General features: G+C 43.1%; 1 protein-coding gene across 2 annotated transcripts in view; it reads left to right on the top strand.

The window, feature by feature from the left end:
* Positions 1 to 19,658, top strand: part of LOC144764077 (uncharacterized) — an 86,194-nt gene extending 66,536 nt beyond the window's left edge. For both annotated transcript variants that reach the window (XM_078650240.1, XM_078650239.1), the window contains exon 2: positions 15,154 to 19,658. In XM_078650240.1, coding sequence (XP_078506366.1) covers positions 15,824 to 17,281 — 1,458 coding nt within the window. In that variant the 5' untranslated portion in view covers positions 15,154 to 15,823 and the 3' untranslated portion in view covers positions 17,282 to 19,658. The remainder of the gene's footprint in view (positions 1 to 15,153) is intronic.
* The last annotated feature ends 2,903 nt before the right edge of the window (positions 19,659 to 22,561 follow it).

Here is a 22,561-nt window from a genome sequence, read left to right as displayed (position 1 = left end):
ACAGGTACCTATGTGTCTATGTATAAGGTCAGGTATAGGGAAAGTATACCTAAGCAAGGGGTGATTACACGACCTTGCCTCAGCTGGCTGAGCTGCCAGTTGTGTCAATATGGAGGCCAGCCAGGGGTGGCATATAACATGCTTCAGCCCCTGGTAGGCCTTGGGTGCACCTATGCCCTGGGTACCTAGAGTACACTGTACAGGGGCTCACAAAGGTGACCCAATTCCCAATTGGTAATGTACCTAAAGTACATGGTAGTGAAATTGGAGAGAGAACAGCCGGGCTGTGGGTCTGATCAGCAGGCCCACAGCCACACTAAGTCGAGAAAACCAGTAAAGCCAAGAAAAAAGTGGGGGTGACCATAGGAAGCAGACCCTACTCTCCTACACGCCGCTCACACAGGGAGGGAGGTGTAGGGCTCCCAGACATTCACTTATATTATAAAACGGCACCCTGGTTGAATGGTCACAGCGGGAATCTGAAAAGCACTGGTTACATATGGATCGCAGTGTGACTGGAAGGGCCATATGGGACCTAGTCTGGAGACCCAAAAGCGATAGGCCTAAGAACACATACATCGGCACCCCCATGCGTACCACCTTGGAGGTTTGGGACTCACTTTCAGGAGACGACAGGTGGACTACGTTCCCCTCTCCATTCACACAATTCACTTCAACATGGCATTTCCCCCGGCCCTACATGAGTTCCCCTTTGACCCCTGGAAGGAGGGAGGGAGGGAGGGTGGCTTGCCTTGACACACCTATTCCATAATTTTGACCCTCTTACTTCTGATAATTGCAAGCACGTCTATGGAATAGGGAACACAGAAAGGCACCATTATATTCAACTACTACACTTGGCACTTACACCTCAGGTACGCGGGGCTGCCACTCGCCCCCTCACAAAATTTGAGGCTTTTGTCACCAAGACTTTCTCTATGAAGGGGGTGATTTAGTTCATATACAACTTCCTACTTACCACCACACCCTCTCCACACCCGCAGTATATGTATATGTGGGAAGAGCTGCTTCAGCGCATTATCACTGACAAAGAAAGGGCACACTAATGGTCCGACAGCATAAGATTCAACCACTCCACAGAACTTCGTGAAGCTCACTGGAAGACCATGATGGACTGGTACCTGCACCCGTCCAAGCTTAGGCAAATCTTTCCCAGCACCTCAGACAGATGCTGGAGGGGGTGCAGACTGCTTGGGGACTTTCAGCATATATGGTGGGACTGCCCAACTATCCGGCCCTTCTGGGAAGAAATATTGGCACATTTAAAGGACTTGCTGGGATACCCCATCCCCACAACTATGGCGGGTATCTTTTTGGGGCTTTGTGATTCCACCCTAGAACATCAGACTAGAGCAGATAAAATGGTTATGTGGCTTTATATAGGAGCAGCTAAGATCACTCTAGCAGCCGCCTGGAAGAGGAAAGAAGCGCCAGCTATCTCTCTCTGGCACTCTCGCCTATGGAAACTGCTTAGCCTGGAACGCATGTCAGACATTTTCAGAGACGACTACAAGAATTTTGAGCTCAAGTGGGGTCCCCTAGTCTCCTTTCTTTCATGAGGTCTGCCATTGGCTGTATGCGCTTCCTCCATTAGGGCCCTTCACCTATTTCAGTTTTGAGTAGAGCTCTAGTACTGTAGATTAAGTCAAATGCATGAATGTTGCCGCCACCACAGTTGGGGAAGGGGGTGGGAACTGGGGAGGGTTTTTTTCTTTTCTGTTTCTAATTATGTTCACTTTTGAGGGGGAATGTTAGGCTTGGATTATACGTTCACTAGGTGTAGTGCTTCTCCTTGGAAAGATTAGGAATTAACCTGGCAGACAAGAGATGAAACACGTCCAGAGTTGTTGTTTGAACTTTATACCTGGAAGACTGTGCCCTGGGCTCCGTTCGTGTCAGAAATTGTACACTCATTTACGCAACTCTCTGAGAAAGGAGTCAAGATTAGGCTAAGCAACCTATCTTGTCAAAGCATTTGTTTGTCTGCTGGAATAAGTTGCTACCCTGCGAGGGAACTTGTGTTGGTATTGTTTCAGACTAATTGGTGGAAAATTCAATAAAAATATCTTTGACGAAAATTGAGGTAGCCTTGCCCTGAGGGTTTCATCCTCATACTAATGGTCAAAACGAACACTTAAATCAGGGGTTGAAAGAATACTTTGATTGCTTCTGCAACTCTACCCAAAAAGAGTGGTGTTCCTATCTACTGTTAGCAGAGTTTTCCTATAACAACACTGTCCACAGCGCATCTATGGCTACCCCTTTGTTCTGTTTATATGGTTACCATCGTAGGGCCTTTCATTCAGTCTTACAAGACTCTACTTCTGTTCCAGCAGCAGCCTCTTTTACCTGGCATCTCTGAGCTGTAAGGCAAAGGGTACATTTCAACATACAGGAAGCCAAAAGGAAATTAAAAAAACAGCTGATGCCCTTTGACATCAGTCTCCATCATATCAGGTTAACAATAAGGTTTGGCTCTCCCCAAGATTCCTACCTCACCGCCTGTATACAAGTATTGTTTCCACGACCCACACAGTCAGGGAGGCACCGCTATGGCTGCCTGGGTGCGCAGTGAATGTTTCCCTTATACAGTATACAGTTTGAATCCCTGAGCAGACTGAAAGCCATACTTTTGCATAAGGAAGTGACCTTAACCTCAGCTCGAGAGATTTTCGATCTTCAGGTTGCAAGGTCTTCAGCTGAGATACAGGCTGTAGTCTGAACAAACTTCCCGCTCCATTTCAGAAAAATGGCACATTGTATCTTTAACATGTCTGATAGCTGTGGGATAGTACACCTATTTAAGAACATAGGTTCTGGGCTATTAAGCACCTCTCAGACTGTTTTCAGAGTTATTCCATCTTTGATACACTCCGTGTTTGGTAGCATTTTTGGAGAGCTTCTGCTGACCCTGCTACTGGTAGTGGGTATCCTGATTTAAAATATTCTGCTACGCAATGGATGTCCCCAATTCCAAGGAGATAGAAAAAGCACTCTTGGAGCAATGTTGCCGTGAACGCATGGTACTCCATCTGGGCAAACCTCGGCTTCAGGAGCTAAGTGACCATTGTTCTTTTCGTTCAGACCAATCTGGGTAGACTGCCTCTTGCCCGTCTCTACACTGCTTATTCTGTGTATATGAATGCGTGTTGGACATCTGTCTAACACTTCCATCGGTTGTGCCTCCGGACGTAGATGTACTTCTGGACCTGTTGAAGGCCGATGAGGTGCAGTGTCCTCGGCATATTACAATCCTGATGTCAGCATTCTTAGAGCCACCACAGGATGCTTCAGCTCCTGTTGGAATGGACACCGACTCTGTTTAAGGCTTATAAGCAACAAGTGCATCCACAGCAATGGCTGTGGGAACCATAGAAGATCACCTTTGCTCCATTGCCCTGATCCAAGAGGTGTTACAGGGACCTTCGTCCACGGAGGCAGGCAACAGTGATCTTGAGCCTCCCACACAGGACACATAGACATTTGCCTCTCCGTGTGCTGGGCATAATCCGTCCTTTTTCTAGAACAACATAAATTGGAATTCAAAAAAATCATTTTTGTTTTATTTTTCCACTTCTGCTCTGGCTGAGTATTATGGCTTTCAGCATGCTCAGTTGGACTTACAGTATATTTACTTTTTAGAGGACTTATAGGGCTTTTTACGGTTACACCATTTATACTTATACCATGCTTTTAAGAAAATCATATTTTAGAAATGTTTTTATGCTTTTTTTAGACAGGCATATTTTACCTTTTATTATTATATCTCCACACACAGAGATAAAAACAATGCGCACAACACTTCAGCAAAGTAACACAGAAAATAGCACTAAATATACAGTGGGCCCCAGGGGGGCACCAAACCATATACTAAGAAAGGGGTATAAGAATCACGACTCGAGCCAGGACAATGTCGAGAGGATGTGTAGTCCCTGGGGACCCAAGGCACCACCCAAGGTAAGTAGATTTGGACCCCAAGGAGAGTGTGTGCAGTGTGTGAACACGACTGTGTGCTCCGTACAACTCATTGGAAGACAGAAGGTTGGAGAGCCGCCTCACCCGTGGATACCCTAGAACCCACGTTCCTACAACAGGGAAGGTCGGGTGCATAGGGGTGAAGTGGTATCGGAAACTGCTGTCGAACCCAATGGAGAACTTAAGGAAACTGCTGCTGCTTGAAGAGGAGAAAGTGTCCGTGGGATTCCAAACGTGGATTCTTGGAGAAGAGTACCTGAAAGCAGAGTGGACAGAGTCTATGTCACTCTGAGTGACCAGGAGACTTGGAAGACCAATGCCCTCCAATGTCGGATGTTTCAGGGAAGATGATGATGACCTTGACTCTGCAGCTGTGGGGACCAGGCAACACCGAGGATGACCAGGAGCCGGATACAAGCTGTCTCACGAAGAATTTCAAGTGCTGAGGGGTCGGTGTCCGGCGGGAGCTCTAACAAGCCTTGGCAAATGCAACCCATGCAGGAAGTCAAGAAGGTGCCATATTGGGACCAGCAAGGTCCAGGAGACTCACCAAAACCTGGGGAGTCAGGGCGTGCCTGAGTAATCAGGGGAGCCCAAAGTTGACATAAATGACCCTCCACAGGACCCACATGCCTAAGGCACTGGAGTCGCAGGAGAACCTTGGGCAGCTTACCAAAGTAGCAGGCCACAGTGCACACGATGTGATGTGGCTGAAGATCTTGGTGGAGGAAGTTGCCAGAGGTTGGGGCTACTTGGAGGCCCGGAACTCACGCCCCACCCACCTCCGCCTTACACAGAACCACATCTCCTTCAGAAAAGAACTTAAAACCTGGCTATTCGATAAATAATGAACCCCATCCCCAAGCGCCTTGAGATCCTCTGGGTGAGTAGTGCGCTATATAAATTCTTGAACTTGAACTTGAACTTGATGCACATGTTGCAAAGTAGCCAACAAGTCTTTGTACTTGCAAAGGTATTCGGTGCACATGGGTTCAGTCATTACAGCCCCCACGAGATATACTGGCCTCATATCCGGGGAGAAGACAGCTCAGGTCTTGAGGGACATACAAAACCACCACCTGTGTTGTTGAACCCTTCGGAGTCCTCAGCCTCTTGGGATCAGCAGACTAGTCAGCAATGTTGAGGTGCATGCAAATGCAGGGAAGTAACTCCTTCACTTTAAGGGAGATTCCTTCAAATGTCTTTGATGCTCCACAGGCCTTGAAGGATTTATGTATGAAGCACGGACACAGACAATGCAGCGGACAAGCAGGGGGATGAAGTCGGCCTCTTACAAAGTCCAGAGTGTCTAAACGGTCGAAGTTGAAGTGGCATTAGAATTGAATTTTGTTCCCCGATGAACCTAGGGCCCAATACCCAGGTAAGCCATTAAGTACCATAGGGAAAAGGTTAGGACGAGTCAGGGGACCCTCCCAGGGAAGGGTCTGGACTCGGGGAATTTACTCCCATGTCCTTTGTCCAGGCACTAGGGACAGGGACAGGGACAGGGACAAGGACAGGGACACCAAATGTGCCCCTCATAGAGGCTTTCTGGCACTGACAAGTACACCCAGGCAGCCCTAATACACAAACCCTCTCTGGGAGGTGGTCACACCTGCCTCTGACAAGATGCCTATTGTTCCACCTTCCTCTGCTCGAGCTTGGCTCAGCAGCAGCAAGGTAGAAATGTGTCTCTTAACGGCAGCAACTATTTTGTGCTGTACGGGACTAGAAGGCTGGTACCGGGTGCACTGAGAGCCTAATGGAGGGCTCTTCCAGTGCTTAGAATTATAAATCCCATACCGTTTACGGTGTGGGGGTATGATTCCAACATGTTTGATACCAAACATGATAGGATTCGTTGCAGCCAGTTTCGAGACGGTCATCGCTTAATTACGCGGTGCCCCTTTGTATAGTATATGGTTGCTTCACTGACAACCCGGGAGAATGGACTCCATAGGCTTCAGGGGATACCACTGCTGCCACCAATGTGAGGATTTGGGTGTACTATATGATATGGTTGTGGGGCTTATCATACAGTGCACTCACAAATACCATCTTGGGTCCCGTCAGGCTTGAGTATTTTACCTCAAACCCAGCCGTGGGTAACTGTGGCTTCGAGCAGTAAGAGTAAGCAGAGGATCTTTATGGGACAGCTGCCAGAGGCATCAATGGAAAGGTCCAGATGCTGAGTGATACAGGCAAAAGAAGCTCAACAGATGCTTTGGTTGTGGTGTGGTCCTCAGGAGTGTCTTTGTGGGTCGTCCTCAGTCCATGGGTAAAGTGAGACGAATGTGGCCACAGAGATCGGGGGTCCCTCAAAGTCCTCTAAGTTGCAGTACCAGGCCAGCCGATGCTGGGCTACTGGTCAGTCTACACCTTGGTTAGGGCGAAATCCTTAAGAGGGGGCTAGTGTTCAGTGAGTGTGAATAATCTGGACTTGTATAGCAACCCCGTATCAGAAAGACTCGGGTGCAACTTTTGGCTATTTCAGATTTGTCCTCTTGGGTGCTTCAGGGACAGGTAGTGGTCACATTTGTTTTTGCAGTGGCCACAACTTGTCAGTTTAGGCTACTTCAGCTCTTGTGTCCCTGTAGCTTGTCCCAGGAGATCAGCCAAATGATCTCCGACGTCACTGCTAAAGGTTGGGATAGGGATTCAACTTTTCCCTGAGCAGAAGCTGCAGGCATAGTCCAATCTGTGTTAGTCCAAAGTACAGCAGTTGCAGTCCTTCCGATGGTGCACTATCTTGTTGTGAGGTTCCAAAGGCAGCTGGGCAGTATTTCTTTGGTCTTCTCCGCAATTCCAGCATGGTCGGAGGGTCAGAGTGCCAGGGATGCTATATTTATCCCAGGAAAGTGCCCTTAGGGTACCATGCAGTCTCTAGCCAATAGGCTACTGCGTCCGCTCCTGCCAAGTGATGAAATTCCTGTGAGGTGTGGCATCTGGCAACCCCAGAATGCTACATTCTTGTCCATTTCAAGACGGCACTACACTTCCTCGGTCGTTAGGAGCTTGGCAGTCCACCCTAGCAGTATAGTTACATGAGGACTACACGCCCACAGTAGAACTGGTTTGGGGACGGCTTTTTCCTCCTTGACCCTGTCTCCACTGACTGACTTAATTATTTCTAAAGTGCTGAGATAAAGTACAGGCTAGTGCAATGTGACAGGTTAGCATTGAGAGGAAAGCCATGTTTTTATTTGCTTCTTGAAAAGTGTCCTGTTGGGTTGAAGTCGGAGTGGTATCGGAAGTGAATTCCACAATTTAGCTGCTTGCTGTGAAAAACGCTTCCCCCCCACCTTACTCTGTTTATCTTGGGGCAGAGTACCAATCCCGTGTTTGAGGATCTGAGACAGCGTGATGGTTCGTAGCAAGGGAAGAGGACTTGTAAATCATAAGCCCCTCCTCCGTAGATGGCTTAGTGGACTATACACAAGGCCTTAATGTCCACCCATCGTTTTACTGGAAGCCAGTGGAATTGCTTCACTCTGGCAGATGTGGAATGGTGCTTTGGAAGATTAACTTAGCAAAAAAGAGAAATTCCTTTCTGTGTATTAATCTTTCAGTTAGTGACCATGAGGCCTACACATTTGCGTCAATTCTTATTACTTTATGATTTAGATAACTGTTAGGTTAACATTAGTACTCCACACTAGAATGTCATTTTTGTTACTCTCAAAGATTTATTTTTATAAGTAAACATTTTTAAAAATTCACATACAAATAGTACTGTTAAAAAGGGTGCTTTGTTACACTATTAACCACTTTCTAACAATTCCAAATTACGGTGTCTATCGCAGAGTCACCCCTGATTAAAAAAATTTTTTGTATACTTTTATCTGTTCAAATTAAACACACAATACAAACAATTCATATACGATAAAAAGTCCCACTGTCGACGCGTTTCGGTGCGTTGGTTACATTTATGGCACCTTCCTCAGGACGGACGAAATTTAAAAACCATAAGTATTTTACTTCTTTCTAAAAAAGAAAAAATGAATATAATTAATACATTATCCCTACAGAGAGTTTAATTCTAGTTGTGGACTAGTCTAGTGGGGTTCACTAAATGTATGTTTTTACGCCCTTACTTGAAGTATAGGGATTGCAGTCCTTATGTTAATTTTCAGGACCGTTATATTTCCTTTTGGCGTTTTTAGTCACTCACACCGTAGTCTTTATGGTCGTTGACTTTCTACAATAGAAGAGCATGGAGTTACATACCATACTACAAATACTTTTGGCTTGTTCTTACATCTCTCATCAGCCACTTACTCATAAACTTTTACTTGACCCTTTATGTATGGGTTTCTGACGATGCAGGTACGTTTTTCAATATACACCGTCTAGGTTGGTTAATCTTGTTGTGCCTGCAAGGTACACATTGATTTGCTAAGTGATGTGGGTCATGATTTTAGGGCTGGTGAGTCTGTATGGAATTAATCACCCCAGTACCTACCGAGAGCTTATGAATCTAATGCCGACACTCAGGCTGTACTTGCTGTCACCCTCTCACATGGTTTCTTGATACCTATGCCAAAATCACATGACATTGTGCTTTAGTACATTTATGCACAGAGATTATAAACCTTCTTGTCCCCTATCATTATTGGTTGAAGGGGGTGGTATACATACCTATTGTGGATGTGGTATTTTTTAATTGCCTGAGATGCAGCACTTATTTCCTTTTCTTTTAATGCTGTTGGTCTCACTTTTGGGCGGGGAGACGTTTTCAATTCTATTCTCTCCCAACCTATGGATAAATCAAATTCATTAGAACGTCATGGGCTAATGTTGACATCGTGTTTGTCAATTACTCAGCATGTCTGCCACGTTTCCCTGGTTTCTGTGACTGTACTTCTTATTACGTGCTCGTTCATTGGGTCGGTTCTAACCACTGCTTCTGTGGCGCAAATATGCTTTGTTTACTCTTATGGGGTCTAAGGCACTCCTGGCGTGAAGCCCTTCTTTTGCTCATTATAAATGCCCTCTACGTACTTGCACATTTAAATGTCACAAGTAATCTAAGATTAGAGTTTATTTTAAAGCAGACAGCATGAGGCTGTTCTTGCTACTAGTTTAAAGCCCCAGGGATTTCGTCTTCCTCTGTTAGCTACCTCCCAAGTTCACGATCCTTACCTTCTCGACTCGACGTTCGGCGAACCTGCTTGTGACGGCTTCCTGCTTGGACTGCTCCTCCTGCCACAAGTCACATGTGCAGGCCTTAAATACCTTTCTATTTCGTTAATTGAGGATCAATTAACTACTTAAAAATGATGCGATCAAATTTGTTGTGGCACGTGTGTTCGCGCCATTTTGGTAGTTTTTTGCTGTTAGGTTTTGAAAATGAACTACAAAAACCGGGACTATAGCTTCGGCCTTTCCTCTGTGTTTATTTAGCGGCGTCCGAGTATTTACCGACGTTATTAAGTGGTTTTTAACTGCAGCATGTTAAGACTCTAAAGACCAGACCTGTGGCTTCACACTTTCTATATAATTGTTTGGCGGCACCTGGATCTCTGCGCCATTATTGTAGTTTTTGATGACGATCATTTAGGAACTACAAGATCGTGAACAACGCCCTGTATTTATGGCTTATTCCTAGGGGTTCTAACTTCGACTCCCCTCATGTTATTAAATTGATGTACTGGTTTTGATGCTCGTTATTTTCGGTTTTGTCTAGTAATTTAACTCAGACACGCGCCGGCGCCCGTATGTCAGCGCCATTTTGGTAGTTTTTTGTGAAGGTCCTATGGGGACTGCAAGACGCGAGTTCGATCCTTGTGTTTGCTACATCTCTATATTGTATTGTTCGGATACTATATGTGTCTCACATCATTATACATACATATTGAGTACAAGGTGAACAGTGTATGTCCTATGCTTTTAGTTTCTTTATCCATTTAGCTAAAAAGCGGATTGTAATTCAATTCTTATACAATGTTTGTTTAAGTAATATACACTTTCGCTTATGCACTATAACGATATATGGTGGTATCTTTTTCACAGATTCTCATGATGATAACTCTATATCCATCTTTGGAAGATTAAGCAATACTCTTACGGATGCCTTTTGTAGAGAATGGAGTTTGGAAAGCTGGGCTCCACCAGCTCCCAATTATAGAGCATTGCAATAGTCCAACCTCGATAGCACTAAAGCTCCGACCACCATTTTCCTCATGGAAAAAGGGATAAAGGGTAAGATCTTCCGAAGAACCTTCAGAGTGAAAAAACGGGCTGAAGACACCTTGTTCATTCTTTGGGGCAAGAGTGAGGTCTTTGTCTATCAGGACACCTAAATTTCTAGCTTTGGATGCCGGCACCAGGCAAATTCCGGCTTCAGGGAACCACTATAGTTGGCTCCAAACAGATGCTTTTGTGCCAAACTCTACAACCTCGGTTTTACCTGTGTTTAGTTTTAGAAAGCTGCGGTTTATCCAGGTCATCAGATCTGTGATGGAGTTTCGAAACTGTTCCGCCGTTGCGTCTATGCTATGTGTCACAGACAGCACTAACTGTGTGTCGTCAGCTTAGGACACAAGTGAGAAGTTGTGGTTCTTTATTAATCTAGCTAAGGGAGCAACATAGATGTTGTCATTTTTAGCCTCTAAAGGATCGAGCGTGGGCTTTTTCAATATAGGCCTTATACAGGCCTTTTTCCAATCATGTGATTTAGCAACGGCGTCAGAGAGAGAATAATCTCCTCTGTGGCCAAATGTAAAATATGAGGGGGGCAGGGGTCGAGTGGGGACCCAGATTTAATTTGAAGCTGTAGGTCTTGTACCTTTCCTTTCTCTAAAGCAGAGAATTGAGTGAAAGTTCCTTGAGGTGCCTTCTCTAAGTTTTCCCCCTGATGGGTAAACCCATTTGCTTCAGCTGTATTTGCTAAATTCGTTGAAGACGTTTTGAACTTTGCTTTGAAGAAACACACCCAGGTTGTTCACAAAGGAACAAAAGGCATCCTGCTCAGTGGTGTTGGACCTACTACTCTCACAAAGGCGGCTTCACCTTTGAAGCTCGCTTTTTGGGCTAATACTGAGTGGCCATTCTGGGAGAAGAGGTGACCCCTCACTCTGCGGCAACTCCCTTTGTTCATGTGCTGGAGAGTTGTTCACACGTCTCCCCAGGCAGTCAGGAAGCTGTATGTGTGCCAGGGCCTTTGTATGGAGTACAGGGGGGCTACTTCCTAAAAGTAGCTTAATCTCAATTCGACATGTAATATGTACAGGGTCAGAACACTGGCGCTGCTGGTAAGGTTAGCTGGTCTCTATGCACTCTCTGAGTCAAGAATCAGAAGAATCATTCCAAAATGAAATTGACATACCCGACTAGGACAAGCAAACCCCACTATTAACCCCTGGATGCTGTTATTAGTGTCTGGGACATCCCACCCATCCCTAATGAAGACGCACTCCTGAGAGAGACATGTGGTTTCTTGCCATGATTTTGGGTGCAGTCAGGTCTTTATTGCTTTTCTGAAGTCTAGATCACTATTGATGGTCCATATTCTCTTTAGAAGTTTGCTGCACGTGTACAGAGAAAGACCCGAAGAGGAGCCTTTCTTAAAATGAGTGTCCTCCTATGAGTGCAAGGGTTGAGTTTAGATTGTGATGGTTGAATCTCATTCATCTTCCTACTGGATGCCAGTGCAGAGCCCCAGTTGCAGGTAAAATTCCTTCAACGAATCTGCACAAAACTTTCCTATAAAAGTTCATCCTGTTTGGGTCAGCACTGCAAGTTTAGTGCAGACCCTTCAAGCGGGGGGCACAAGTGATCTTTACAATTTCAATTCCCAGAGGAACCTTTGCTATCTATACAGAAACAAAAGTCTGAAGGATTTACACAACACGCGGCATGAACGTAAAACTTTACTCAAGGAACTGCCATTTCTTCAATTGTTTTAAATCAATTCAGTATTTTTTGAGAAATTAGTGTTTAAAAACGTTTCTGCTGGATTTGAAATGATTAACACATGGAATTATTTAAAGTGTTATTCCACTAAAATACACAAATCTGTGTTAGGGCACCCGCAGTTTGAAAGAATAACTCAATCTTATGGATATGGGAGCTAATTTTTGTGTTGTCCTTATCTGGTTCTGGAAATCGTCTGTGAATCAGATTGACTGGCTGCTACATGAGAAGAATGTTGTGGTTGTCATTATTGGAATCAGTCATTCGCTCCCCACATCCTAAAAAAAAGAAGAATTGGTATAATAGTGGAGGGTATGTAAACCCTGACCCCCAGAACATGTTGGTGGTCCGAAGGGTTCCCCTTCAAATAACAAACTTTTTAAAAGGTATATTTTGTTGTGGAATTTGCAGACCCGACTGCAGGAATAGCATGCTGCAGCACGACTCCCGAGGTTTGCAAACATGCAGCAAGAGGTCATTGTCTTTATTTGGACCTCCTGCAGTTTTGCGAACCCCATGGAGGCTGGGCAAGTGACCAGGACCCTGGAAGTGTTTGCAAATGCTTGACCAGAGTCCACAAAACTTAGAAATATTTGTGAAGAACCCCAGAAGTTCACTGAAAAGAAAAGTTTAAAGTGAAGTTATGATGTGTGTTTAGTTAAAAAATCCTAATAAATGGTAAAAATTCCTTCTGTCAGAGGTGGTAGAGGACTTAATGCCCGCCACCCTGACAGACAGACAGCAGTTCATCCTATTTAGAGATGACAGCTGACCAGCGGTCAGCTCTGTATGTTGGAAGGAACCACCATCACAGCGGTTCATTTCACTATATAATAAGTTTCACCGACAGCTGTCGTTGGTTTTGATGTCCATCCACTGAGCATATAATATTGTTTGTTTTTTAAATACGAACTCCAAATATAGTTTTTTAAAGAACAAATGACCCCCCCCACCCCCCACCTCCAAACCCCCTGGGATTTCTGTTCCAGGGCGTCAGGCTCCATATGTGTTTTTTCTTTTTCTTTTAATTTTCTCTCCCAACCAGGCTACACAGGGAGGCCTGAAGCCACGTTTTGGTGTCACTCTAGTGGATCTCACTATAAATACTGCAATCCAGGTCAAAGCCACATTTCGTTGTCATTCTAGTGGATGGCACTATAAATGCTACAGTCCAGGCCAACAGATCTGGCATTGTGACTTTGTCAGTGCTTGATTTGTTCTGACATGGATTTTGCAAAACATTATTGAGGAAGCTGCCAGACCCTCATCACTCTAAAAACATTGAGGAAGGAAAAAATTATAAAATGTGAATGACAAAACAGACTGATAGATGAAGTCTGACTGAAGCCACTATAAATAACAGTGTGTAATACATAAACTTGATACAATCGAAAGGTAAAACTAACACCCAACCTAAATATTATAATTGATCTGGTGTTGGCTGCCAGCCATCTAGCCTTTGCTAATGCTTTTTTGAAAATCTTTGCTGCAAATAGAGAAGGTTGAAAAGATAGATAAATAGAGAGGCTTGCAAAACAGAGCAGCTCTAAAAGACAGGCAGTCTGGATTGGATAGACAGATTGATAGAGATAACCTTGTAGATATGACAGATACACCTGAAAAGATAGATAGACTGATAGATAGAATGATAGATTTACAAAGATGTATATCTTTGCAAAGAGACATAGAAGTCAAAAAGATTGATAGAGATGCAAAGGTAGAAGTTACATAGATAGAAGGGCCGATGGGTAGATAGAGGGACACTAGATAAATAGGCAGGATGATAGATAGACAGGTAGACACATATATATAGACGGACAGGTAGACGGATAGATTAACACACAAACAGACAGAGGTAGATAGATAGGATTGCAAAGACAGCACATCGCAAATTCAATTAGTAATGTAATAGTTAAATATCAACAAACGACCACTGAAAAAAAAAAAAAAAGCAAACTAGCAAGACAGACAAGCAGGGCATACAGACTAAGTTGTAGTGCTTAATTAAAATACATACAGGAGTGAGGTATAATTGCATTTCATTGTGTGCATTCTAAAAAGTGAATGACTTTATAAAGAATAGATTCAAATGGACACCATCTGGTATACTCTGATATAGCAGCATTGAAATAAACAAAGGCAGCTCCAAAAGTAATTTACAACATCATTAGCAGGAGGCAGGTACTGATAAAGCTGATAAAGCTGAAATGTGTCCTGTGCTGTGACGAGCTGATAGAATGCGTCCTGCTATAACATGAAGCTCGAACCACACAGGCAACGCTGATGTAATTAAGTACACACATAAATACTTTCACTACCTCCTCTTGAAAGATTAAAATGCCATCACTCAAAGTGAAGTTAGCCAGTGACCGAAGTAGGCAGACCCACTGCCCCATGCTGTATTCTGTAGTGGGCAGAAGCAAAATGTGAATGGCACAACTGACCGTTGGATGGCGAGCTGAAAGCCCCTTTAAGTAAGTATAACACATGTAATTTTTGTAAAATAAGAGGTCTTGGCTAACACCAGACTGAACACGGAAAACAGTGCATGTGTCATTCTGTAGGTGTGCGCATTTGTGGAGAACATTTTGCATACCTACAGAATGATGCAAAAGTAGCCGCGTGTTTGTTTTTCTTTTTCTTTCTGATGTTGTGCATCATTGGGAAAGCCTATACTTCTTAAAGATGATACTTATTGACTTTGCCAATGTGTGTTTAAAATGGTAGTGAACCTCCTGTTTCATGTGCAGATATGGTCAGAGCCTCAGATCTCTGGAGTTACACTATATATAAGATGCTCAGATTACCTGTCCGGGGCCTATCCTAATCTCTCTGATACTATAAAGGACTCACTTGCAGCAGTTGCTTATGTTTCCTGCTGTTTTTTTTTAATGCTTTGTGTTGCATGGTCCATTCACTGGAAAAGGCTCCAGCTTGTATTACTGATTAGGCCCTGTGATAATAGGAAGCATTCCCTGGACAAGAAGGGAGGCATCTTGTTGCTATGGATTTAACACTGTAGTGTGTCATAGGGGAGAGGGTCTCACTCACTGAACAAGGAACCTTCTCTGGTGTCTTGGTTACTCCTTGAGTCCACACTCCTCGAAAGAAGGGGACCATGGAAGGGTGTAATCTAGAATTTCTTCACCTTACTTATCAATAGGGACAATTAAATGCCAATAGATTTTTGTGATTGACTCTGCATTTCAGCTTATTCAGTGTTTCTTTTTCTTAATCTATCAGGTGAAATAAGTGCAGTGATGAACGAAAACGATAAAGCCATTAAACATCACTCGTGTAGGAAGTGATGTAAAAGCAGTATACCTCGAAATCTCTTCCTTTGAAGGCTGATGCCTCGTCAAAGTCTTCTTACAGCAATAAATCCAAACTTGCCAATGAGGCCTGTACTTGACTCTTAGGCATCAGATGATATACTTAGAAGACATAACACACTGACATAGCGAAGCAAGTCTGAGGTGCTGATTACGAAGGAAGAGCTAACCTGGTGTCAGAAAGAACACACAGGAAAGAAACTGTATGAATGTCACAAAACATTTATTTGTCTGAGAAAGAGCAAATGGGACATCTCCAAATTCATACTGGAGAAAAGTCATATTGATGGACTGATTGTGGAAAAGTGTTCTGTGCAATGAAAGACCTAATGCAGCATCAGGTATCCACGTAGAGGACAAATCATATAAATGTACAGAATGTAATAAAATGTTAGGAAGGGAGAATAATCTAGAGCAGCATCTACAAAACCACGTTAGTGAAAAACCATATGAATGTACACAATGCGACAAAGCATTTATAACAAATTTGAAATTTAAGGCAACATCAGAAAGTCCACACTAGAGTGAAACCAAATGAATGTACAGAATGTAATAAAGTGTTCCGAAGTAAGGAGACCCTAATGAAAGATCAGAAAATCCCCACTGGGGAGAAACCGTATGAATGTACAGAATGTGACAAGGCATTTATTACAAAGCGAAGTTTAAAAATTCATCAGCAAGTTCACACAGGAGAAAAAACACATAAATGTACAGAATGTGACAAAGCATTTATAACCAATGGAGAGCTACAGCGACATCAGAAAATCCACACGGTGGAGAGACCGTATCAATGTACAGAATGTGACAAGGCCTTTATGAGAAATGGAGAGCTGAAACAACATCAGAAAATACACACTGGGGAGAAACCAAATCAATGCACTGAATGTGACAAAGCATTTATAAGAAATGGACATCTAAAACGACATCAGAAAATCCACACTGGGGAGAAACCATATCAGTGTACAGAATGTGAAAAGGCATTTATTACAAAGCGAAGTTTAAAAATTCATCAGCAAGTTCACACGGGAGAAAAAACACATAAATGTACAGAATGTGACAAAGCATTTATAACCAATGGAGAGCTACAGCGACATCAGAAAATCCACACGGGGGAGAGACCGTATCAATGTACAGAATGTGACAAGGCCTTTATGATAAATGGAGAGCTGAAACAACATCAGAAAATACACACAGGGGAGAAACCAAATCAATGCACTGAATGTGACAAAGCATTTATAAGAAATGAACATCTAAAACGACATCAGAAAACCCACACTGGGGAGAAACCATATCAGTGTACAGAATGTGAAAAGGCATTTGTTGCAAAGCAAAGTTTAGAAATACATCAGAATTTTCACACAGGAGAAAAACCATATAAATGTACAGAATGTGGCAAAGCATTTGTTGCAAAGCAAAGTTTAAAAATACATCAGCAAGTTCACACAGGAGAAAATCCATATCAATGTACTGAATGTGACAAGTCATTTATAACAAATGGAAAGCTAAGGAAACATCAGAAAATCCACACCGGTGTGAAACCATATCAATGTACAGAATGTGACAAAGCATTTATAACAAATGGAGATTTACAGAAACATCTGAAGGTCCACACTGGGGAGAAGCCATATGAATGTACAGAATGTAATAAAAGGTTTGGATCAAACTCAGATCTAAAGAAACATCAACAAATCCACACTGGAGAGAAACCGTATGAATGTACGGAATGCGACAAAGCATTTATAACAAATGGAAAGCTGAAGCGACATCAGAAAATTCACACCGGTGAGAAACCATATCAATGTACAGAATGTGACAAAGCATTTATAACAAATGGAGAGCTAAGGAAACATCAGAAGGTCCACACTGGGGAGAAACCATACCAATGTACAGAATGTAACAGAGTGTTCAAAGAAAAGCAGAATCTAAAGCAGCATCTACAAACCCACACTGGGGAGAAACCGTATGAATGCACTGAATGCGACCAGGCATTTATTACTAATGGAGAGCTAAAACGACATCAGAAAATCCACGCTGGGTAGAAACTATATCAATGTACTGCATGTGATAAAGCATTCATAACAAATGGAGAGCTGAAACAACATCAGAAAATACACACTGGGGAGAAACCATATCAATGCACTGAATGTGACAAAGCATTTATAACAAATGGACATCTAAAACGACATCAGAAAACCCACACTGGGGAGAAACGATATCAATGTACAGCATGTGATAAAGCATTCATAACAAATAGAGAGCTGAAGCGACATCAAAAAAGCCGCACTGGAGAGAAACCATATCAATGTGCACAGTGTGGCAAGCTATTTATAACTAATGGACAGCAAAAACGACATCAGAAAAGCCACAGTGGAGAGAAACCATATCAATGTATAGAATGTGACCAAGCATTTATAACAAATAAAGAACTAAAACGTCATCAGAAAATCCCCTCAGGGGAGAAACCCTATCAATGTTCATAGTGCGACAAAGCCATTTGAAAAATATAAACTTGGAAGAGCATTTCCTACCAAACGCTCTCTGATAAGGTATCAAAAAGGCCACCCCGGTTGAAGATGTAACGATATTGAAGTCTTTCATTTGAAACAGTCATCAGTTGCTACGTCAAAAAATCCACACCTCACACAGATATAGGGTGATGCCCTGAAATAACTGAGCAAAATGTGGAACAAAGGAACAGAAATAGTGGCTGTCATGGTAGGTGCAAAGGATTAGTCAAGAAAGGGTCCCACCTTACTCCTATCCCACAGAGATTAAAATATGCAAACTCCAGAGAGCATCAAAGTTTGACAAAATGCAAATGTCACAGAAAACAACAGCTGGATTTATGTCCTTGTTCCCAGCCTACTGTAGTATAAGGACAATTTGGCTATCTTGTGATAAGACCTGACTCTGCCTATTCACTCACCAAAGGGATTTTTGTTCTGCAAGGCTTTCCCGCGCTTGTATCCACAGTTTTAACACATTTCTGATAATGAAATTCAGTTTGTTATCTAGGATGTTATGTTTTTGCTGTTTATTGTTGACATTCCCTTTCCATCAGTAGCAATCCTGCCCTGGAAATGACAAGTAGAATTTTGGGGTCGGTTGGAAGACAGATACCTCTGGCTTAGAGGTGTGCAGCTCCCAAAGTATATGTGCATCAGGTTTATGGTTGCGTGTGGGACAGGAGCTGCCACCATTTGTACAGACATTGCTAGACAGTTTGCTGGACAATCTAAATTAGAGGCCTCTACTTACAGCAGTGATTACAATCTCCTATATCACATGTAGGCAACAAGTGTATTCTTTCTACTTCTATACGGTGTATTTGTTAAACATGCTCATCTGTAATAAAATGAACATCTGCTGAAAGGACCAAATGCAATCCTAGATGTTTGAACATTGCAATCATTCTTATACCATTGCTAAGGTGCTCAAATGTCGATTCAGACTATGCCCATGCAATAGAAAAAAAAAACCTGTGTTGTATTTACACTGCTCCCTGCATATTCCCTCTTGCATTGTATTTTCTTGTATATATGAGCTGACTTCTATATGTACAGTACTCTTGATACCCTGATGGGTGTATGTTTGTGCTTTAAAAAGCTTTGCAAATAAATATATAATGATAAACTGTGTTGACAAATGCAACAGCATTATTCCATAGTTCCATCCGACCTGGTCTCCGACTGGGCTCCCAGCTAGTAACAATGATAAAAAAAACATATTACTTATCTGTATGGGCCCATCTGTTGACCAAAGAGCCACAGCAGGAAGAATTGGGCCAAGGCTGCAAATTCTGTTCCACTCGTGAAATTTGCAGAATTTGGGTGATTTTGCGTTCAGTAGAGAACGCGGAAATGCCAAAATATTCTGCGATCTGCGGCTTCGCAGAGTTATTTGCTTGTTTGTGCTTTCAAAATGCGTGTTCACAAGATATTTCTCCCCGAGCACACAAACAGTGTACACGAACAGGAAAAAAGCATTGCGAATGGTCAGAACAATCAATTCTGCGTGTTCGAGAAACTTTTGCGTGCTTGCAGAGATTTTTTACTGTTTCGCAGAACTTTGTATAGCGCGACTATGCAAATTCCGCCCACCCCTAGGAAGAATACGAAAATGAATTCTCCGTCCTTGAATGAACAAAAGGGGGAAATTGATAGGTTGTTCCTTTTTTTTTTTTTTTTTTTTTGTCCTCATTCACGCCCTTGGTATCTGAGTAGTAGTGCGTAGAGATAAGTGTACTGTCACAGATAAACTGGTATAGGCATTGGATGTTACGAGGTGGTTCGCCCATCAGTACTTCAATATGCTCCCACAGCACCACATCAAGATAACCATCAGGGTAGTATGCTGCAGTCAAATACCCAATCCTGTATCGAATCGCCCTATTGGTTATACAGACGAAAAAGAAAATGATTTCCAAACAGCGTAATCATTGGACTTCGGGAAAAAAAAAAAAACCTGATTACATACTCAACTATTGCCAGTGTAGTAAAGACCAAAAGTTTCTCTTATCTGGATTGCCCGATCTTTGTAGGTCCATTTTTGATGTTTGTAGCACTGAAATGCGCCAGTCCTGCAGGAAGGGGGGTAACGGGTCTTTCCACTTCTTGCAGATTTCCCGTCTGGCTAACAAGATTCCAAAAAAGAGTAAGTTCTTTGCTGAACCCTGGAATTCTGGTGCAACCCCAAAGATTATAAGAGCGGGACATGGCCGGACTTGGGAACCTAAGGCAGTAGTGAGTGTAAGACAGACCGCATTCCAAAAAGAAAGTAACAAAGGGCAATCATAAAACATGTGTAGATCAGAAGCCGCCACCAGACCACATTTAGGGCATGCCACTGCTGAATTGTTTGGGAACTTTGAGAGCCTCGCGGGCGAGTAATACGCCCTACGTAGGGTAAAAAGGTGGTTTCGGCGTAACCAAGATGGTTTCACTATATTCCACAAGATCTTAAAGGACTCAAACCACAGGTTCTCCACATTTTGATTTGTGATGTGTGCGGCCCACAATGTGTCGGGCAAATGAAACTCACCATCAACCTCCTCCAGTAGTAGGTTGTACCAGAATGACACCTCTTTCTTTGTTGTAGGCTTGTCGATTAAGAGGGAGACCATGTTGCTATTACCCCCTAACTGAAATCTACCCTTAGCAGAAACCTGTAAGTGTGCCCAGCTTCGTATTTGCAGGTATTTAAACCTGGAGAGCCCTGGCCCTATCCTAGAGAATAACACCTCCCATGGGAGTAATCTACCCTCCACAAAGAGGTCCCCCCATCCCTGCAATCCTGCCTCTCTTAGAGGTGCTGCGAGACCATCCAGAAGCCAACTCGGGGACCCGGGTGAGTTCCAGAGTGGAGATCTACCAGAGAAATATTCAAGTTTTATGGAGCGCCTAAGTTTCGACCATGTTTTAGATATATCTCGCAAAACCTTCAATTTTATTTTCTTAAAAAACTTGGGGTCTCCAAACTTAAACAAAAATGCATGCTCAGCTATTTGTTCCCCTCTAAGCAATGCTGCAAACATATACCCACAGGCAGAGTTAATGGGTGATTTTAACAACATCCTGGCATGCGAGAATTGAAAAGCCCACGCATATAGCTGGATATCAGGGGCCGCCAAACCACCCTTTTCCCTATGGCGCCTTAGTTTCTTCCAAGCTATTGTAGGGATGTGATCATTCCAAATAAAATAACTTATATCGCTTTGAAGTTTGGCTATCATAGAGGGTTCGAAAAAAAGAGGGATGGTATTAAACAAAAAAGTAACTTTAGGGAGAATAGACATTTTGGACCTGCTGTTCCCTGGCTATACTGTGCGAGTCAGCTGCTCTTTGCTGCCTGCTTTCTGCGCTGACAGAAAGGATTGACAAACTCTTCGCGTTCCGTGGTGCCGCCTCCCCGAGGACTCGCTGGTGTGAGCGAGAGCTGCAGTCGGCACGCTCTGTTCTACGCTCCCAGCTTGAGTCCGCAGGGTCGAGGCCAGGGCGGAATAACACATCCAGCCCGGGGGACTGCGAGGACCAGCAACCCCTGCTTGCATCAGCTGGTTCCTCTTCCCCCAGGCGACACGCCCACGGACACGCCCACCAGCGATACGTATAAAAATAACATCTAGTCCCACGCGACGCGGGACGCGCGCGGGACCAAGCGCGGAGCTAAGCCCGGGCAAAGGGCGGGCCGTCTGTGGCCGTCCGAGGACGTACTAGGACGGGACTGGCCACCCCACTAACACCTGCTCCTGACAAGTAAAGCTACATAGTAATTCTACTCATATATTGAGCCAATTTCTGTTCTCCAAGTACGAGGATATAGAAGCTTGATAGTAACAACAGACTTTGCGTACAAGGAAATGGGGCTTAAAAAACTACGATCACGGACTATCTTCATGAAACGTATGGGCACAGAGGAGGCCGTACGCAAAACTACAGACAAATCTATAAAACAAGGTCGCATAACGCGGACTCCGGCTATCAGTGAATATTTCACTGCTCTAACATCTAAAGAAGAAATTGACAAGAAAATTTTGGAGACAGAAACGATAACCAATCTAGTAACACACGTAGGGTCAGAAGAATGCATGGAAATCAAATCTGGATCAAACCTAAATTTAAATCTGAGTAATCTGGTCTCTGACAACAAACAAAAATCTATTAATTCCTCTAACAATTTACAAGCCCAGGACCAAGAGGAGATTCATTTAATATCCTCTACACCTAAAAAAAGCTTTGGAAATACAGGTCAACTAGAACAACTTTGTGCAAATAAATCAAAGATAGCAGAAAATCAATCAGAGCTTAAAATAATAAATAGTCCTCCTCTGCTAAAAAACCCAGCACAACCTTTCTCACTTGAATCATCTGTAGACCCTTTCAATATAAAAACCAACTATTCAGCTAACATTGTTACACCAATGTCAAAAGCCCTCTTCTCGCTTCATGAAATACTAGAGTCGGTCCTTTCCTTTTTGGGAAATATATTAGAAAATTCGGACCAAACCCTGGATGTCCAAATTGGAATCCTTAGGCATCTAGTTGAGGAAAAGAAGAAAAGAAAAGAACTCACTGAAATGGAAAAAAAACATTCGAAACATAACAATAATGAACTACAAAAGAACAATACAAGTAATTACAACATAGAAAAGGAGATATTAAAATATGACTGTGGTACTCAGACATCAGATGTACCAAAACGAAAAAAGGGAAAGCTAGAAAGACAACATGAAACACCTATATTCTCCTTAAAAAAACTTTTTACGGAAAAATCTATAAGTGAAAGGCAATATCCAATATTCACAAAAGTAATCAAATCAA

The sequence above is a fragment of the Lissotriton helveticus genome, chromosome 6 (assembly GCF_964261635.1).
Source record: "Lissotriton helveticus chromosome 6, aLisHel1.1, whole genome shotgun sequence".
Lineage (NCBI taxonomy): Eukaryota > Metazoa > Chordata > Amphibia > Caudata > Salamandridae > Lissotriton > Lissotriton helveticus.
Note: the sequence above shows the minus strand (reverse complement) of the source record. Positions and strands in the feature narration are given on the sequence as shown.